The sequence below is a fragment of the Phyllostomus discolor genome, chromosome 2, assembly GCF_004126475.2.
Source record: "Phyllostomus discolor isolate MPI-MPIP mPhyDis1 chromosome 2, mPhyDis1.pri.v3, whole genome shotgun sequence".
Lineage (NCBI taxonomy): Eukaryota > Metazoa > Chordata > Mammalia > Chiroptera > Phyllostomidae > Phyllostomus > Phyllostomus discolor.
This window is the reverse complement of record NC_040904.2, coordinates 150361304-150381389: the sequence shown is the minus strand read 5'-3', so window position 1 is coordinate 150381389 and position 20086 is coordinate 150361304. Positions and strand designations below refer to the sequence as shown.

The 20086-nt window shown below is 36.6% G+C and overlaps 1 protein-coding gene across 4 annotated transcripts in view; it reads left to right on the top strand.

The window, feature by feature from the left end:
* Positions 1-18331, top strand: part of FRS2 (fibroblast growth factor receptor substrate 2) — a 103965-nt gene extending 85634 nt beyond the window's left edge. For all 4 annotated transcript variants that reach the window (XM_028533033.2, XM_036018694.1, XM_036018693.1 and 1 more), the window contains 5 exons: positions 8449-8541; positions 9520-9706; positions 10501-10659; positions 11046-11209; positions 12641-18331. In XM_028533033.2, the coding sequence (XP_028388834.1) occupies positions 8476-8541; positions 9520-9706; positions 10501-10659; positions 11046-11209; positions 12641-13591 (1527 nt within the window). In that variant the 5' untranslated portion in view covers positions 8449-8475 and the 3' untranslated portion in view covers positions 13592-18331. The remainder of the gene's footprint in view (positions 1-8448; positions 8542-9519; positions 9707-10500; positions 10660-11045; positions 11210-12640) is intronic.
* Positions 18332-20086: the final 1755 nt, after the last annotated feature.

The window sequence follows — 20086 nt, the reverse complement described above, 5'->3', positions numbered from 1 at the left end:
AATACCCTCTAGGTCCATCCTTGCTGTTACAAATGGTAAGATTTCATTCTTTTTTTATGGCTAATATTTCATTGTATAGATGTACTACAGCTTTTTTTTTTATCAACTTGTCTGTTGATGGAGACTTGAGTTGCTTACATATCTTGACTGTCATAAATAATGCTGCAGTGAACATGGGGTACATACATTCTTTTGTATTAGTGATTTAGGTTTAGGATAAACCTAAACTTTTCCTTTATCCTAAACCTAAATCACTAACTTAGGTAGGTTCTGGGGTTTGGATAAAACCCCGGAAGTAGAATCACTGGGTCATAAGGCAGTTCCATTTTTAATTTTTTGAGGAAGCTGTATACTGTTTTCCACAGTGGCTGCACTAGTCTGCATTCGCAGGGCACGAGGGCACTTTTCTACACATTCTCGTCAGCATCTGTTGTTTGTTCCTTTATTCATAATAGCCATCCTTCTTTTTTTTTCTTTTCTGATGATAGCCATTCTGACAGGTGTGAGGTGACTTCTCATTGTGGTTTTAATATGCATTTCTCTGACCATTAGTGACGTTGAGCATCTTTTCATATGTCTATTGGCCATCTGTATGTCCTCTTTGGAGACAAGTCTCTTCAGTCCTCTGCCCATTTTTTAACTGGATTGTTCGATTTTTTGTTGTTGAATTGTATGAGTAAGTCATCAAACAAAGAAAACATGCTGTTATTTTGGATATACATTTTGGATATAGCCCCTTAATCAGATGTATTATGTTCTCCAATTTAATGGGTTGTCTTTTTGTTTTGTTGATAGTTTCCTTTGCTGTGCAAAAACTAGTTTGATGTAGTCCCATTATTTTTTCTTTTGTTGCCCTTGCCCAAGGAGATATATTGGAAAAAATATTGCTAAGAGGAGTGTTTGAGACTTTACAGCCTATAGAATTTCTTCTAGAATTTTTATGGTTTTGAGTCTTACATTGAAGTTTTTAATCCATTTTGAGTTTATTTTTGTATATGGTGTAAGAGAGTGGTCTAGTTTCATTCTTTCCATGTATCTGTCCAATTACTCAGCACCATTTATTGAATAGACTATCTTTACCCCATTGTATGTTTTTCCTTCCTTTGTCAAATATTAATTGACAGTATAGTTGTGGGTTTATTTCTGGGCTTTCATTTTTTCTTTTTAAGATTTTGTTTATGTATTTTTAGAGAGAAAGAGAGGGAGAGAAATATCAATCAGTTGCCTCTTGTACCCAGACTGGGGACTGAACCTGCAACCTAGGCATGTGCCCTGACTGGGAATTGAACTGGCGACCTTTCGGTTTGCAGGATGACACCCAATGAACTGAGCCACTCCATTCTGGGCTATTTCTGGACTTTCTATTGTGTTCCATTGCTCTATATGTCTGTGTTTATGCCAGTGCCATGCTGTTTTGTTTACTATGGCCTTGTATTAGTTTGATATCAGGTAGTATGATACCTTCAACTTTGTTCTTCTTTCTCAATATTGCAGAGGCTTTTTAGGGGGATTTTTTGTGGTTCTAGATAAATTTCCAAATTATTGTTCCTAATTCTGTGAAATAGGCCATTGTTATTTTGAGGAATTGTGTTCAATGTATATAGATTGTTTTGGGTGGTATGGACATTTTAATGATGTTAATCCTTCCTGTGCAAGAACATGGTATATGCTTCCATTTATTTGTGTCTTTGGATTCTTTCTTCAGTGTCTTATAATTTTTCAAATGCAGGTCTTTTACCTCCTTGTTTAAATTTATTCCTAGGTATTTTATTAAATATTGATACAATGTAAATGGAATTTCTTTTTGGTTTCCCTTTCTATTAGTTTATTATTGGTGTATAAAAATGCAACCAGTTTCTGAATATTAATTTTGCATCCTGCTATTTTTCTGAATTCATTTATCAGCTCTAGTAGTTTGGTGGAATCTTTAGGGTTCTGTGTATACAATATCATGTCATCTGCCAATAATGACAGTTCTACTTCCTTTCCAGTTTGGACGTCATTTATTTCTTTGTGTCTAATTGCTCTGACAAGGGCTTCCAGTGCTTGTGTGCAGTAAGAGTAATGAGAGCAGATACCTTTGTCTTGTTTTCTCCCTTAACGGAATGCTTTTAGTTTTCCCCATTGAGTATGATGTTAGCTATGTGTTATATATGGCCTTTAATACATTTAGGTAGGTGTTCTCTCTACTCCCACTTTGCAGAGAGTTTTTATCATTAATTGGTACTGGATTTTTTTAAAAAAATGCTTTTTCTGCGTCTGTTGATATGAACATGTGATTTTTATCCTTTATTTTATTTATGTGGTGTATCACATTAATTGATTGGCAGGTATTATACCAACCTTATATCCCAGGAAGAAATCCCACTCTGATGGCGTGTGATCTTTTTTGTGTATTGCTGGAATAGGTTTGCTGATACTTTGTTGAGGATATTTGCATTTGTATTCATCAGGGATATTGGTGTATGATTTTCTTTCTTTGTAGTGTCTTTATCTGGTTTTGGAATTAGGATAATGCAGGACTCACAAAATGAGCTTGGGAGTCTTCGCTGCTCTTGAAATTCTTGGAATAGTTTGAGAATGAATGGTGTTAGTTCTTTTTTTAGTATTGGTAAAATTCTTCTGTGAAGGCATCCAGTCCAGGACTTGTGCTTGCTGGGAGTTTTTTAATTACTGCTTTGATATCATTAGTTGTAATTGTTGTGTTCCTATTTTCTGATTTTTCTTGATACAATTTTGAAAGATTGTATATTTCTAGGAGTTTATCTATTTTTTCCAGATTGTCCAATTAGTTTGTAATATATTCTTATAGTTCTTTGTGTTTCTGTGGTTTCCGTTGTTATTTCTTTCATTTCTGATTTTATTCATTTGGGTCCTCTCTTTTTCTTGATGAGTCTGGTTAAAGCTGTATCAGTCTTGTTTATACCTTTTTGAAGAATCTGCTCTTGGTTTCATTGATCCTCTGTACTGTTTTTTTTTTTTTGTCTCTATTTTGTTTATTTCCACTCTGATCTTTATTACTTTCTTCCTTCTACTTACTTTGTCCTTTTTCTAGTTCTTTTAGGTATAAGGTTAGATTGTTTATTTAGATTTTTCTTGCTTCTTGAGGTAGTCCTGTATTGCTATGAATTTCTCTCTTACGACTGCTTTTTTTCTATGTCCCACAGAATTTGGGTAGTTGTGTGTTTATTTTCATTTGTCTCAGGGTAACTCGATTTCTTCCTCACTTTCGTTTTTAGCCCATTCATTGCTTAATGACATGTTATTTCACCACCATGTGTTTGTGCGTTTATGAGTTTTTTTCTTGTAATTGATTTCTAGTTTTATACAGTTGTGGTTGAAGAAGATGCTTGATACAATCACCATCTTATTTCTTGAGACTTATTTTGTGTTCTAACATGTGTTTTATTTTAGAAAGTGTTCCTTGTGCACTTGTAACAAATGTATATATCTTGCTGCTTTGGGGTGAAATGCTCAAAAATTATCAATTAAATACATTTGGTCTAGTGTGTCGTTTAAGGTTGCTGTTTTCTTGTTGATTTTTGTCTGGAAAATCTATCCATTGATGTCAGTGGGGGTTAAAATTTCCTAAGACTATATTAATGTCAGTCTCTTTCTTAATAATGTTTTCTTGAATGCAATCATTTTGCCTGCTGATTTGCTGTCACCTTCCACCCTGAAAGGATAAGGACAAATGGCTTTAATTAAACTAAGATAGTGTTTACTAATTTAAAATATTCAACAAACAGTTGCAATATCGAGCCTCCCAAGCAGTAGGTACCTTTTGTTCTTGAATGTATCCTAGTTAATTTCTTTAGTTGCTTTCTTAAGGGAACATCTAAGTCTCCTTGTATTTTTGCTGAATTATGAACTTGGCATTGTGAGATGATGAAGTCACATGGTTTCTCATCAAGTGTTTACAGTATTAGTGTATATTATTAGGTCTTACATAACTCAAATGTGGTCCCCAAATATTAGTCTGATGGTCATAAGTTAAGAATATCTAGTATCTTGCCTTTCTCCTTGCCTAGGAGTTGGTGGATCAGGAAGAGGAGCTAGAGATATGGATGAAAACTCCACATTTAAAGAAATCCTCTTTTATATTGAAAATTGAGCACAACTGCCTGTTGTTCCAGCTAATTTAATTTCTCACTCATACTAAGCCTGTTCTTCAACCCCACTGAAGCCTCCTGTTTCTTTTTGCCTGCATTTTCTCCCATTGTGTCAGCCGCCTTCTTTACTTCTTTCCTGACCAGACCCGATGATCCATAACTTCAGAAACTCTCCCCAACCCCCTACCCCTGGGTATTGCCTGCATCCTTTAATTTTCTTGTCCTCTTACCCTCTGATCCGGGGTCATTGAACTTTCTACCCTCTGGACTGCTGAGCACAGCTAGACAAACAGCACAGCTTTACAGCCTCTCTGAGCTCTCACTCAGCACAGCCTACTTAGTAATCCTGCAGTCTGTCTTGGTCAGCTCCTCAGTGAATAATCTTTCATTCTCTTCATTCTGCACACTTGCTTTCTATTTTGCAAAGGAAATTTAGGATGATGTTGATCTTCAGCTTCTCCACTGTGCTCCATACGTCCTTGTTTTCTTCCCTTTCCTTACAGAGGATGAGGCATTTCTCCTCCTCTGGTCCAGTGTCTCAGTCTGGACCCTGGAACTCATCTTCTTTAGTCTTTCCCTCTGTCTCAATCCATGCTTTGTTCCCTTTCTCTTTTCTTTGTCCCCCTCCTCCTATATTTTAAAGCCTTTCCTGACCTGTTGATTACAAATCTGCATAAGTATCATCTTAAAACAGTAAATAACTGAAGTATCGTATTTTCTTTTGAAACCCTGTCTGTCCATACCCTAGCGCTGTACTCTTTACTTCCTCAGCTTGTTCTTGAAAGAGGAGTTTCCATTTTCTGGGGGCTACTTCCTTATCTTTCATCTGCTCACTGCAGTTTGGCTTCTGCCTCTGCTGCTCTAAGGATGGAACACTCTCTCGACACTGTTTTTTCTTAATTTGTACTGTTCTGATCTTTTTTTCTTCGCTTGCTTCTCTCTACTTCAATGCATATGTATTTGTATTTCTCAGGATTTCAACCTCGGACCACTTTATATACCTTGAGCAGGGTCTTCTGTTTTGTATCCTGGGAAAAAAAAAGATTTTATATATTTATTTATTTTTAGAGAGAGGGGAAGGGAGGGAGAAAGAGAGGGAGAGAAACATCAGTGTGTGGTTGCCTCTTGTGCACCCCCTCCTGGGGACCTGGCCTGCAACCCAGGCATGTGCCCTGACTGGGAATTGAACAAGCAACTCTTTGGTTCCTAGTCTGGCCTTCAGTCCACTGAGCCACACCATCCAGTGCTGTTTGTAGCTTTAAATACCACACGTGTTCCAATATTTTACCTGCTTCAACTCATACTCATGTACTTAATTCTTTATTGAGTATCTCCATCTTATTGTTCTCTAGAATCTCAGTTTAGCATGTCTAAAACTGAATTAATCACCATTACTTCCCGTTGAAAACACCAGTTTTTCCTCTCAGGCAATGGAGCCAGCACCTTTCACCTGCTACCCTGGCAACTGCCTCTGCCCTCCCTTGTACCTAGCCAGCCACTCAGTGCCACTGACTTGTTTTCATAAATGTTTCTTAAATTCATCTTTTCATTTCTACCCGCACTGTTGCTGCTGGTTTTAGGTCTCTAGCATATTTCTTTTTTAAAGTGGTCTCTAACTGGTTTCCCTTCTTCTGAGGTAAACCTTAACTCAAATTTATGCTGCAGATGTATTTATAATGAAGTCCTACAAGGCTTTTGTATCACATGGTAGGCTTTCATTAATTATGGTTGTATTGAAATACTCAGTGTCCACAGCGTCCGAAAGTAGGTTGCACTACCACTCAAATATCCCTGCCAACACGTGACGGGCTGCCTTAGGTGGTCTGTGAAGATGGCAAGTGGAAGAATGATTTTTCTACTCCTTTTGAGAAATAGTTTTAAAGTATACCTTTGAAATTCCATCTTTTGAAGCCAAAGCTGCACTGAAATAATCTTTTAGCTTTTTATATTCATGAGGAGGTTGGTGGGGAAGATGAACATGTCATTTCAAGAAACTTTGTTTGTTTATCAATTATCCTTGTGCTTTACAAAGTTTTAGCCCTGGATGGTATGACTCAGTGGATTGAGTGTTGGCCTGTGAACCAAAAGTTCACTGGTTCGATTCCTGGTCAGAGCACATGCCTGGGTTGAGGGCCAGGTCCCCATTTGGGAGTGTGTGAGAGGCAACCAGTCCATGTCTCTCTTGCATATCATGTTTCTCTCCCTCTTTTCCCCTTTCTCTAAAAATAAATAAATAAAATCTTTAAAAAGTTTTAAGAATACTTTTTGCCTCTTTCTCATCCTGTAATTTATTAAACATTTATTAATTTTTTAAGATTAAACATTATGGACTAGCTGCTATGCAAGCAGTATGATTAGTGTCCTAGAAAATTAGGAAGACAAGGCTCTTGTCTTCAGGAAGATCACAGTGAAGTGGGTGGTAAGACATAAATATTACAGTAGAATAAGTAAATACCATGACAGAGTCATGTCCATTTGACTGTGAGGACACTGGATGCAGGCCAGCTTCACGTTGGTGGTGTCCCATTCCCCTCCCTTGTTCAGGGTGCTTTCTGGTTTGGCCCTTGTTTGTGTTGTGGCCTACCCTCAACTGTGGTTGTCCTGGGTGCCTTACTTTCTCCTGAATGCAGTGCAACCAGCCTTTCATAACCTTTGTCTTTGCACATTCTCTTTTATCCATCTCAAGTACTCATTTCTATTTCTTGCCTAGTACACTCTTTCTGCTCACCTTTTTAAGTACCAGCTTAAATGGTGCTTCCCTGCCCTGCCTGACCCACAAAGTTAGTCACTCCATTTTCTGTACCCACAGAACTTTCCTCATATTCTAATATAAAGTTTATCATAATGTATTATCTGTTTACATATCTGTCTTTCCCTTTAGACTCATGATTCTTTAGAGTTACATACTGTGACTTAATCATTTCTGTGCCATGATATTTAGTTGGCGTATTAGAGCAAAAGACTAAAATGAGTCTTAATTAATTTTACCATTTTGTTTTTTACTTTTTTTGATATATACTAGTATACTTTTTCATCTTAATAATTGTACCTGTCAGCCATTCTTTTTACCTTTGCTTACTACAGTTCATTCAGCTTACAAGAGACTTAGAGCGTCGACTGTGTGCTGGGTGTTGTGTTCGGCATGGGCAGTGCAAAAATGAGTAAGGTTCATGCCTGTTGGAAAGGAGCCCATAGTGGAGGGAAGGAGATAAGTAAACAGACAATCTACCACAGTTTCTGCTAAAGTAGTCAGTGTGAAAGATGCTGTGATTCGGGGAGCCCAGGGTGCTGTTACAAAAGAAGTGTAAGTCAGCCAGTTGGTTGGAGTCAGAGAAGGCTTCCTGAACACACTTGGGTTGAATATTGAGAAAGGAAAGAAGCAGAGGCAGGGCAGTGTGGAAGGGTGTGAGGGAACAAGGTGCTCTGGGGAAACTGCTGAATGAGCACGGGGAGGGCTTGGAGCAGAGAGAAGGAAGAGTGCAGACCTGTAAACAGGGACCAGGCTGGGAAGGGCCTCGTGGCAAACTGACAAGCTTTGAATTTTTCCCTGAATATAGTGAAGAGCCACTGAAGAATTTTAACCAAGCTTTAATCAGATTTATGCTTTTAATGTTTAGAAGCTTCTTGTCCTCCCCCCCTTTTCAAATATTGTCACGTTCATTCTCTTTCTCTTGTTTGTAAGTGACATTTTACATTTTTCCTTTGTTCATTTGGTGTGTTCTTGAGAACTTAATGTCATCTGTAACCTGTGAGGAAGCAAGATTAGATAGATACACTCAGTTTTGCCAATATTTTCTTTTAAGATATTGCTTGAATTTTGAATTATTTTTCTCTCTTAGTGAAATATTCCAAGTTTGTTTTTGTGCCTTATTTACCAATGAACTCTTGCCGGGTGGACTACATAAAAGATACTACAATGAGGAATAAAGAAACCTGCCTAGAAGTCTAGCATCCCTCTGAAAATTATTAAAAGAGAGATGTGAAATTCCTGATAAGCCATAAGAGGTTAATTTCATGAATGACTTTATTTAAATAGTACTACATATGAGACCTTAAATTGGCTTGCTTTTTAAGATAATTTTAAAATAAGCAGACCTTTGCAAATTAAACTGGAAACCTGAGATTTCTGTGATGTCTACATCAGAAAATTATCGTCATTGTCTCTGAGCACAGTTCACCAGTTAGTTGCATGAAATCCATCTCCAGCCATATACTTTCTTGGGCTTAATTTTCCTCATCAAAATAATGCAGAGTTTGTGTTAGATGATTTCTAAAACCTTTTTTATGTTATGATTTTCTATGTCTAATAATTTTTTCTAAATTATCTTTCGTGTAGTGCTCACATGGTCTTCTGAAAGAAGCCATGGGTAGCTGTTGTAGCTGTCCAGGTAAAGACACTGTCCCAGATAACCATCGGAACAAGTTTAAGGTCAGTACAGCTGCTTGAATTACTTACTGCCCACCTGCACATTCTTTTACTTCACTTAATATATCTTTTCACTTGTACCCCCCGACCCTTTTACTTCCTTTTTTATTCATTCTGCCTTTTCTTATTTTAACAAATGATGATGACATTTTCTTGCTGACAATGTGGAATATTCTTTTTCTTTTCCTTTGGTCCTCTATATTCAGTTAACCACACTGTTCTGGTATCATTTTATTTAAAATGCCATTTTATGTGTTCCTCTTTAGTCATCGATTCCACCTCCAGTCATTGCTTCATGCCTGGATAATTTCTTAACTGGACTCTACCTTGAGTCACCACTGCAATCCATCCTGCAGTTGACATCAAATTAATCTTCCTCTTTCATCATTCTGAAACTTGTGGTGTTCTGTTACCTAGAGGCTAACCGCTCCATTCCTTACTCATCCACAGCTATTTTGTCTCTTGTAGTCTTGCTTAGTCTGCTATGAATCATAGCCTCTGGATCTTGCAAACTTAGGTGCAGATTATAACCTTGTTGCTTCATAGCTTTGTGACCTTGGACAGGTTACATTATCACCAAGTCTTTGTTTTCAGTTTTGTAGGATGGAGAAAACAGTATTACCTAGTTTAGGAGTGTCATGAGGATTAAATGTAGAAAATACGTGTAAAATATGTTGCCTGGTTACAGGGGTATAGTGAGTTCTCTCTAAGTGATATCTATTCTTCATGGTCTCTGGCCATTTTCTGGAACTTAGTAGTACAGGGCCTTATCTTAACATGAACTTATCTCCCCAGTGGGAATGTGGATTCCTTGATGCTTTGAACTATGTATTATATTGCTACATAGTCCTACACACACATTGGTTGACTAATGAACTAATAAAGGAGCAAATAACTGAATCAATCAGCAATTGATGAGATATAAGTATGACTGTCGAGTTGAAGTGTTAGGCTAGCACTAATTAAACTTTCTTTTTTTAGGTCATTAATGTGGATGATGATGGGAATGAGTTAGGTTCTGGCATAATGGAACTTACAGACACAGAACTGATTTTATACACTCGCAAACGTGACTCAGTAAAATGGCACTACCTCTGCCTGCGACGCTATGGCTATGACTCAAATCTGTTTTCTTTTGAAAGTGGTCGACGGTGTCAAACGGGACAAGGTAGGTAGAGCCTTTAAATTTTTCTACAAACCTTGTCACATTTGAAATACTCTTCTTTCTGTTATTCTATATAGAATGTTTAATATTTTACTTTCTCCTGATAGAAAAAAAATTACCCAAATAAATGCCTTAAGAAAAGAGATATAGTAAACTATGCATTTGTTTAGCAAGCATTTATTAAGCACATTCCCTATGTATATAATTTTGACCCATATCAGCTTTAACATTTTCAGTAAATAATTAGTCCTAGTAAATTGACTGTGTGTTTTTACTGTTATAACTTGCTGGGAAAAGACCCTAAATTTTGGAGTCAAACAGTACGTACTTTGATTATTTCGCTACCTACAATTTGAAAGGCCTTGAGTAAGTTACTTCTGCCAAGCATCAAATTTTTTTCACCTCCATCAGAGGTGAGTGATAATCCCTGCCTTACAGAATTACAATAATAATTAAACACAGTGACAGAGCCAGGCCTGTCAAATGGTGTAGGATCACCTTGGTAATGGTGAGTTGGGCGCCCCCTGCTGTTAAAAGCAGATTGAAGTAAGTGCGAATCTTACTTCATCTGCCTTATTTTGAGCCATCTCCCTTAGACATATGAAGACTATTCTGTGAACTTTCTTTTGGGTTTATGTTTTAAAACAGGGAATATCATTAATTTATCAGGTATTTATTTAAAACACCTTTCTTGTTTTTGGTACACAGAATGCTTATTTTACAATTTTATTCTTTCACAGGTGCTCCTGTATCATTTTAAGATGTAACTATTGTTCCCTTCTGGTTTATATTTATAGGAATCTTTGCCTTTAAGTGTGCCCGTGCAGAAGAGTTATTTAACATGTTGCAAGAGATTATGCAAAGTAATAGTATAAATGTGGTGGAAGAGCCAGTTGTTGAAAGGAATAATCATCAGACAGAATTGGAAGTCCCCAGAACACCTCGAACACCTACAAGTAAGTATCTGTTTTCCTTCTTGTATTTTGATTTCCTTCTTGTATTTTATAAACCGTAGACTATGGATATTTAATTTATAAAATGTTAGAAATCACCATTGGCTGACCTGAGTGTAATGGTTGTCGTTTTTAAAAACTGTTAGCTATAATTATAAACATGTTTAATATTTTAAATATGGTAACATTAAATGTTTTATGTTATCTAAAATGCGAATGGAAAGTTGGCATGGAGGGTGTGCCGTTTGTGCTCTGGCGTCTGCTATCTTCCTAGAAACACCTTCCTTAGTCCTGTCAGTGCAGATTGGATTCTTACTCATTTTTATTCTCTCTCCCCTGCCTCTGTTTCCTGCTTTTCTTCTTAAATCAAAAAACAAACAAAAACTCAGCTCCAGGGTTTGCTGCTCAGAACTTACCTAATGGATATCCCCGATATCCCTCATTTGGAGATGCTTCATCCCACCCTTCAAGCAGACATCCTTCTGTGGGAAGTGCACGCCTGCCTTCAGTAGGTGAAGAATCTACACATCCTTTGCTTGTGGCTGAGGAACAGGTAAGCATGTGCTACACGGTCTAACAGGATAATGGCTTGTGTGGAATAAAGTGTGGAGTTGCAGATTTCAGCTTGAATTTAGCTTTCACTCTTTCTATGTGACTTTCGTAGTGAAGAATCAGAGGAAATAGTGTGTCTTTACCAATCTATGCTGAAATCTGTACAGATGCTGAGGGAAACTTAGCATCGCAGTAGTTTGCGGGTTCAAGATAGGAGCATCTATAGGCCAAGACAGCTATGACTAGTGGCCAGTCCCCATTGTAATAACTTCTAGTCAATTCAGAATTTATGGTACTGCTTATATTATAGTTTATAATTAACTATATTATATTAATTAGTGGTAGGAATCTACCTTCCTACCACTAGCAGGAAGGTAGATTTTGTTGTTGGTGTTTTTATAGAATTATGCAATATTCCTGACTGTTCTGTTTTCATTTGAAGAATGAAGTATCTGGTTAAACCTTGTCTATGCATTAATTAGCTGTGTACTTATCTATTGTAAACCCCATGGTCATTATCATTAATACATTTTTGTTTTAAAATTCTTTCTTTGTATTCTTTACATAGTACATGAGTTCTTTTATTATTTACTGTAATTACATTTTGCTCAATTTTGCATTTTATTTTTGAGTTTTTCATATTTTATGGATAGACCTCTAAATGCTTTTTGTATTGTTGCCCAGAATACCATTGAGCTTTTCTTTTTCATTTTAGTGATTATTTCTTAGTAGGTAGTATTTATTTTATATCTGTGAATTTTACAGGATTCTTATTAAATCTAGTAGGGTTTATTTGTATAGTCAAATCATCTGTAAATAATGATAAATTTGTATCTTCCTTTTAAATATTTATTTATTTATTTATTCATCTATTTCTGAGTCATGGCTTAATATATTCATGAGCATTCCTAGAACACCAAAATTATAATCCCTATTTGTCCCTATTTTTTTTTAACAGAATGCTTTTCATGTTTCACTATCAACTATGTTAGAGTAGGTTTTCTTTTTTAAAAAAATTTTTGAAGATTTTATTTATTTATTTTTAGAGAGAGGGGAAAGGAAGAAGAAATTTATGTGAAAGTGAAATGTTGATCTTTTGCCTCTCATATGCTCCCTGACCCAGGCATGTGCCTTCCCTGGGAATTGAACCAGCGACCTTTTGCTTTGTGAGACAATGCTTAACCAACTGAGCCACACTGGTCCAGGGCAGAGTAGTTATTCTTTTATCAAATTAGGAAGCTACATTTCTATACCTTCCCTCATCCTCCCCCAACATCTTTTTATTAGTAAAAACACAGATGCAAGAGCTTCAAAGCAAGAGTATATTTAGAGAGAAAGCTAATCAATAAAGTTTACAGATGTGGTCAGGTTTCTTTTGTTTTATTTTCATTTTTTAAACAAGTTACTGATTCACTTTACTCTTTTGTTTTAGGTACATACCTATGTCAACACTACAGGTGTGCAAGAAGAGCGGAAAAATTGCGCAAGTGTGCATGTCCCATTGGAGGCAAGGATTTCTAATGCTGAAAGCAACACTCCAAAAGAAGAACCTACTAGTATTGAGGACAGGGACCCTCAGGTTCTTCTTGAACCTGAAGTAGTCAGATTTGTCTTAGGACCAACTCCTGTTCAAAAGCAATTAATGGAAAAAGAGAAACTGGAGAAAATTGGAAGAGATCAAGTCAGTGGAGGTGGTGCAAATAACACAGAGTGGGACACTGGATATGACAGTGATGAACGAAGAGATGCACCCTCTGTTAACAAACTGGTATATGAAAATATAAATGGGTTATCTATCCCTAGTGCCTCAGGGGTCAGGAGAGGTCGTCTGACATCCACCAGTACCTCAGATACCCAGAATATCAACAACTCAGCTCAGAGAAGAACTGCATTATTAAACTATGAAAATTTACCATCTTTGCCTCCTGTTTGGGAAGCCCGCAAGCTAAGTAGGGATGAAGATGACAATTTAGGACCAAAGACCCCATCTCTAAATGGCTACCATAATAATCTAGATCCAATGCATAACTATGTAAATACAGAGAATGTAACAGTGCCAGCAAGTGCTCACAAAATAGAATATTCAAGGCGTCGGGACTGTATACCGACAGTCTTTAACTTTGATATCAGACGCCCGAGTTTAGAACACAGGCAGCTCAATTACATACAGGTTGACTTGGAAGGTGGCAGTGACTCCGACAACCCTCAGACTCCAAAAACGCCTACAACTCCTCTTCCGCAGACCCCAACCAGGCGCACAGAGCTGTATGCTGTGATAGACATTGAGAAAACTGCTGCTATGTCAAATTTGCAGAAAGCACTACCACGAGATGATGGTACATCTAGGAAAACTAGACATAATAGTACTGATCTGCCCATGTGAGCCTGGAAAGCATTACATTGTTTGCACCTTTGTGAATTTTTTTAAAAATGAAGATGCAAGTGCTTCATTTTCTTTTCTAAACACTAACTCCTTTTATAGACTGATAAAAACATTTTTTAATATTTCATGTGCTTCTTTAAAGGGAATTAATGTAGAGCAGGTACTCATTAAAAACACTAATTTCATTATACACTACTCATTACTGTACAGCAGCACTCCCATTTTCACAGTGCCTATTTAAAATGAGAGTTGAAGTGAGTGACATGCTGGTTGATTTTTATCAATATTCTGGACTTATGCATATCATTCATGCCTAAGTCATGGTTGGCATTTAAAACATTTTATAAAGCCTCTTGATGATGTACATTGCTAACAGATAAACTCTAGGCTTTGAAAGTAATATTTGTAGATTCACTGTTCATGGTATGTGGCATCTAGCATGTAACATGAGGAATCCTTTATTTCATTATTTGTAGGCTTTTTGACTTGAGCCAAACCATATGTAAAGGAAATAGAAGTACCACACTCCTTATATACCAGTCAGTTCCTTTGCCTTCAGCTTACTAGAAAGTCCTGTGTTTGTGAATATGGTTGCTGTTGGTGTGTTGAAAGGCAGGAAGAAGACAAGATTTTCTGTTTATTCATCTCATGTTGTTATTGGAAGGGCGTGCCCAGATGTCTGAATCAGAATTACAACGGGCTCAAGAATTGGTCTCAGGTCACTTTACCCCAGAACATTTGAAAATCTGAACCATGATCTCTCGAAAGAGTCTCGCCTATGGATTATTGACGATCACATCGTTTATGGAGGCATGTGTGCCGTTAGATTGCCATTTACCTTCAGTTTTTTCCTTTGGTGTTTGGGATGTCTCATTTTTTTGCTGACTGTATTTTCCAATTTAAAATGTTTGAGTTTGTATATAGTTTTAAAATTGGATTATGTGTTTATTGTGTAGTGGCATTTTTGTCAAATTGTGGTTTTGAAGGTTCATTTGGAACTTACTGTTATTCTATAACAGGGTTGCCCTTGTCCAGTATTTATTTATATGCTGTTTACTTTTCAAGTTGATAAAAACATTCTCTCAGTTTTAAATTTTACTTGTGTCCATAGGTGATCTCTTTAGCAGCTGAGGGGAAAAAAAGGAAGCTATTTTTAACATACAGAGTTCCCTAAAGGTACTGTGTCTTCTCTGTGGGCACCCTCCCCAGCACTTTAGCAGTGATTCCCTCAAGTCACATGGCTACGATTGTACTTTGCCCACTGTAGTGCTCCTCAGCTCTGCTGTCCTTTCACTCATAGATGGATCTTTGATTACCCCTGATGTCAATGGAATGTTAAGATTATTGCCAGCATAGCAGGTACAGTGGAAGTCTTGTAGCAATGAGATTAGGTCATAATTTAGGATTTAAAATGAATTGAAGCTTGTGTATACTGACAAGAGGTCATATGTCCAGCTCTTGGAAAATCAAGAATGTTCCAGTTTCTTAAACATTAGAGAAGGCAAGAGAAGGTAGAGTGAAAAGAAGGTTAGGTAACCTTGCAAAATATTTTACCGTTTTCTCTAAATTTGAGGAAATTTGAGATTATGATCTGGATCTACCAGATGTAACTAAGGTTAAGTTAGCATGAAAGTTTCAGTCGTATAGCATCCAACCTGTTCAATAAATAACCAATTATAGGACAGTGAATGGATTAGCATAATAATAGAATGGGACCATTATAAAGAAAATAAATTATTAAAGGTGTCTATTATTTTCAGTGCCATTGGTTTATGTGCATAGCAGAATTTCTTTTTTTTGTGAACTTGGTGCTTATTAAAGTGTTCACTGCTCTCTAGAGAGAGAGCAGTGGTGTAGGTGTGCAGTTTCCATTTTTAATATATTGTTGCATTTATGTTTTCTTCTGAGTAGATTGCTAATCGTGCCAAATTTATGTGATTTTTGTAATGTGGAATATGAATTGTGATGGAATTAGTACACATGGTTTTATCTGAAATAAGCAGTCAAGACAGAACATTAACCTCCAAATAGAAGGGCTGACCTATTTATTCATTTTGGAGGTTGGATACTTTATTTTCTTTTTCTAATTCTTTGTACCTTTCCTTCCAGATTCTAATTAGTTTTTATATTTTTTAGGTAACTCCAATATAATCACTGCAGTTTATGCTTTAAATACTGTATGCTTTAAAAACAGAAATGGGACCAATTTGTCTGCTAAGAATTTGAATTTAGGTACTATGAATATTAGGAAGATGTATACATACAAGTGGTGTTAATTTCTAGATGTCTCTGGAAATCACCTGTGATCCTATTTAATAAAAAGTAATGTAGAACACTCCTTGTCCTTTGCAGTAGTCTAGTCGTGGGCATTAAGCTCCATCCTGGAAGAATGTACCTATTAGCAGGTGCATTTTAGAATGCGATATTTTATTGGGATACAGTTGTGGCCATATGTTTCAGATTTTCTGAGGCAGACCTGATTTTAGATACTCTGTTCTGTTGATAGACCATGTGATCCCACTTTTCAGTTTTGGAACTCTAATCATTGTTAATATATTTTCCCAAACAGAATCCCCTTTTATCCATATAGATCAAAACTGCTTTTATCCCAGACCAGGGGTGGAAACTGATATGGGTATTGACTCTGTTTTTTTTTTTTCTTAGTGTGTTTTATATCCCACTTTCATCTTCTTTTAAAACTGAAAATACGGTGCCTTTTCTCCCTCCAGGAAGATTGGCAAATAGTTCCTTTTATTTACTGCTGCTGTGGAGTGATGAGATATGCACTTTACTCTTGAAGACTCAGCAAAAAGCTTTTCACTTCCCAGTATATCCAGAATAGATCACATTTGGGACTTACAAAAATTTGCCAAGCAATCTTTGTTTTCATAGATATTGATGTTGACCCCACAGTTCAATGTTATATGTCAAGCTAGTGTTTATCAACCCCCCAAAGGAATCGGTGGCACAATATATAAAAATGTACCTCAGTGATGTTCTATTAAAAATGGGACAAGGGCCTTATGTTTTCATAATTTCCCAATAATGTGCCACCATATTTTTGCCTCAAGGTAAAAGTTTTAACAAGCTAAAAAGTACTTCCCACTTTATCCTGTGCTGTTCCTAACCCATAATGCCCAAGTGTTCTGTGCAATGTGTAGTGTGTGTGTATGTGTAAATATATATGTATATAAATACATATACATATATATCCTTGAAATAGACATGCCATCGGAGACAACATTCAGAAGTAACTGATGTATTGGCATCTCATTCATGTTTCTGATATGTGAGGTATATGGTACTAATTACCTTTTCCCTGATGTTTGCCAAATTTGAATAAAGGCATTGGTACGAAATTCCAGAATGTATAGAAAATGTTTTTGGTTTGAAAAATTAACAACTATTTTATGACATACCACATGATACTCTGCCCAAACCAGCACCATATCTCTCTTTCCTGTTCTTTATATCCCTGTTCCCCATTCCTACTTCTTCATTTTGGGGGGGTATAACACAATTCCTTTGTAGCATCATTACAACTGCAATTCTATGATGGACTGGTATTAATAGTACAGTAGTCACCGGTGTGCCACATTTGCATTAGTAAATGCAAAATACACATTTTATAAAGGACAAATTTTGTGTTAATGTTTTTATTTTCATTACATTGTATAATATTGTAAGATTATTGTATGTCCTAATTTGCATTATAAATGTTTTTTTTCCTACATAAAGGCATAAATATAGCAACTTTGTATAAAGGTAGCTTACTAGGTTTTTAATTTTTCTTTTATAAAAAGTTGTCTAACAGTGGGACTACCATTGCCAAATTGTATATGAAATATGAATTTTACCCCCTATGGTTCATTTCTTTTATAAACATTCCACATTTCTTTAATAAAAGACATAAGTGATACTGTACTATGCATAAAATGTATTTTAATGCTGTTTCATATCAGCATTTTAAATTTGGTTTGCATTTTTCATATCGGCAAAATTTACCACTGTTGATGAAAACCTTGTTGTATATGTAACAACATCTTTTGGCCCACTCTCCTTCCCCACCCTTTGTTCTCCGTTTCTTTCTATCAGTGCCAACTTCATACATTTTGTAGCATGGCAATAAAATATAGCTTTTACACTGAGGCCAAGTGTGGCTTTTTGGAGGATGTGGACCTGGGAGGATTGCCCTCTAGTTTTTTGCATATGACTTTTTGCCATATGAACCATGTCTCCAGGCACGAGAAGTTATCTCATATATGATGTAGACATGCTTTTAAGAACAAGTGTGAATGTGCTTTTAAGCTTAATTTTTGTCATAACAAGAACTAATTTTTTTATCTTTGGAAAAGTCATAGTTCTTGAAGTACAATCAAACCTTTATTAACTGGAGTACTTAAAGAATATGTTAATAATTTAGTTCAACAAGGGCTAAGCAACACTTTTTAAATCCTTATTTATTACAAAGTATTAGTATACTTTATATGTACAATATGGTTTAATCTTAGATGGTGTGGGATTTTGCGATGGCTTACTGTTGTCATTCTGGCCTGAATTTCCATGATGAGGTACTCGAGTTGATACTGGAAGCTGAGCTGACTATATACACTGACCTTAAGCATTCATGAAAAACTGCTTTGTTGAATAAAACCTGGTCGGATTTTTTATGGTTCCTTTCCCCTTATTGCTGAAAGTAGATTGCAATAAAACCCCAATAAAAGTTTGGTTGGATACCTATTTATAGTTTTACTGTATTTATATTTTATACATTTCTTGAAGCTATGATAGGAGGTTTTATTTCTCAATCTCATATCACTGCCTCCATTTCAAGTGAACATATAATGGGTTAAGGGTTATGTTTCATCAAAGTAAAAATGAAATTTTAAGTATATGACAGACTCACTGTTTTATCTTTGTGGTCATTCAAACTAGTAATTCTCAGCTCTGGGTCTCCAGACCTGTTTTTAGCCACTGGGTGACACTGCAAAGCCTATTTGGATACAGCTCAAGAGGGAGAACATTTGTGCAATGAAAGTGAGCCATAGGCCAGGTAGCTCAGTTGAATGGAGCTTTGTCCAGATGTGCCAAGTTTGCAAGTTCCATCCCTGGTCAGGGCACATACAAGAATCATCCAATGAATGCATAAATAAGTAGAACAGTGAGTCAGTGTTTCTCTTTCTCTTCCCTTCCCTTCTTTTCTCTTTCCCCCACCCTTCAAATCAATTAAAAAAGAAAAAAACAATGAAAAGGAAAGACAAATAAGTCCATAAATAATTGGGTGCTTACTGTTTGCCAGACATCTATGGAACACATAATTGGTCAAGATGTGGTGGAGACCAAGTCTTGGAAAACAGGCATTTGTTCTCAGAAATTAAGAACTTTTTTGGATTATTTCTGTGTTTTTTCTTTGAATTTCTTAGAAGACAGTAGCTATTCACGTGTTTTTATTTAATGAACGAGCATGAGCTACGCCCAATGCTAGTAATAAAGATACCAGTCCTTGTCCTCAAAATATCTGTAGTTTAGAATAGCCTTCTAATGGGGCAATGCCCTTTCTCCCCCCAGAGGACTGCACCCTCACAAATAAAGTGTAAATGATGAATTAACTTCTCTCTGATATATCTAGAATGGGTAATAGCTATATAGCTTAGGAGAACTGACATTTGTCAGTTTTTGGTAGGAGCGGTGTGATAAAGGCGCAAAAAAAAAAAGGGAGGGCATCTAACTTGGCCTGAGAATAGGGGTTTTGAGAAGAACTTGGAGGAGGTAATCCCTAAGGTGTTTGATGACAGCTGGTGTAGACTAGAGGAAGGGAGAGGATGTCTTAGGGAGGAGGAGTAGCATATGCAAAGGTATGAAGATCGTAATGTTTAATGGTAGGAAGGGGTTCCATCAGAAGAGCATGGGGTGCAAAGACAGGGTGGAAAGAAGGGAAAAATGACAGACATCAGTACCTATAGAATGCTAAAACATTTTTGTTTGAGGTTAGAGAATTTGAAGGATTTTAAACATTGGAGAAATAGAACTGACAGCAACATCGATGACAGGACATTTAAATAGACTGATGAAGAGGCTCTTACAGAGATGGAAGCAAAACTGTATAATGCCTATTCAAAGGCATTGTTAAGCAAGTATTTAGGCTATTTATTGCTGTACACCAAACCACCTTAAAACTTGGTGGCTTAAATCAAATTTTATTTCTCACTTTGCTATAGATCAAGGTGGTTGGACCTGTGGAACCCATTCCAAATGACAAAACTAGTAAATGGAAGAGTTGAAATCCAAACATAGACAGCCTGGTTCCAGATGCTGAGCAATTAAACCCTGGGTCACAGCCCTGGCTAGGTGGCTCAGTTGTTTGGCGCATTGTCCAGTACCCCCAAAAGTTTGCAGATTTGATTTCTGGCCAGGACACATACCCAGTTTGTGGGTTTGATCTCTGGTCAGGGCCTGAATGGCAGGCAACCAATTGATGTTTCTCTCCCACATCTA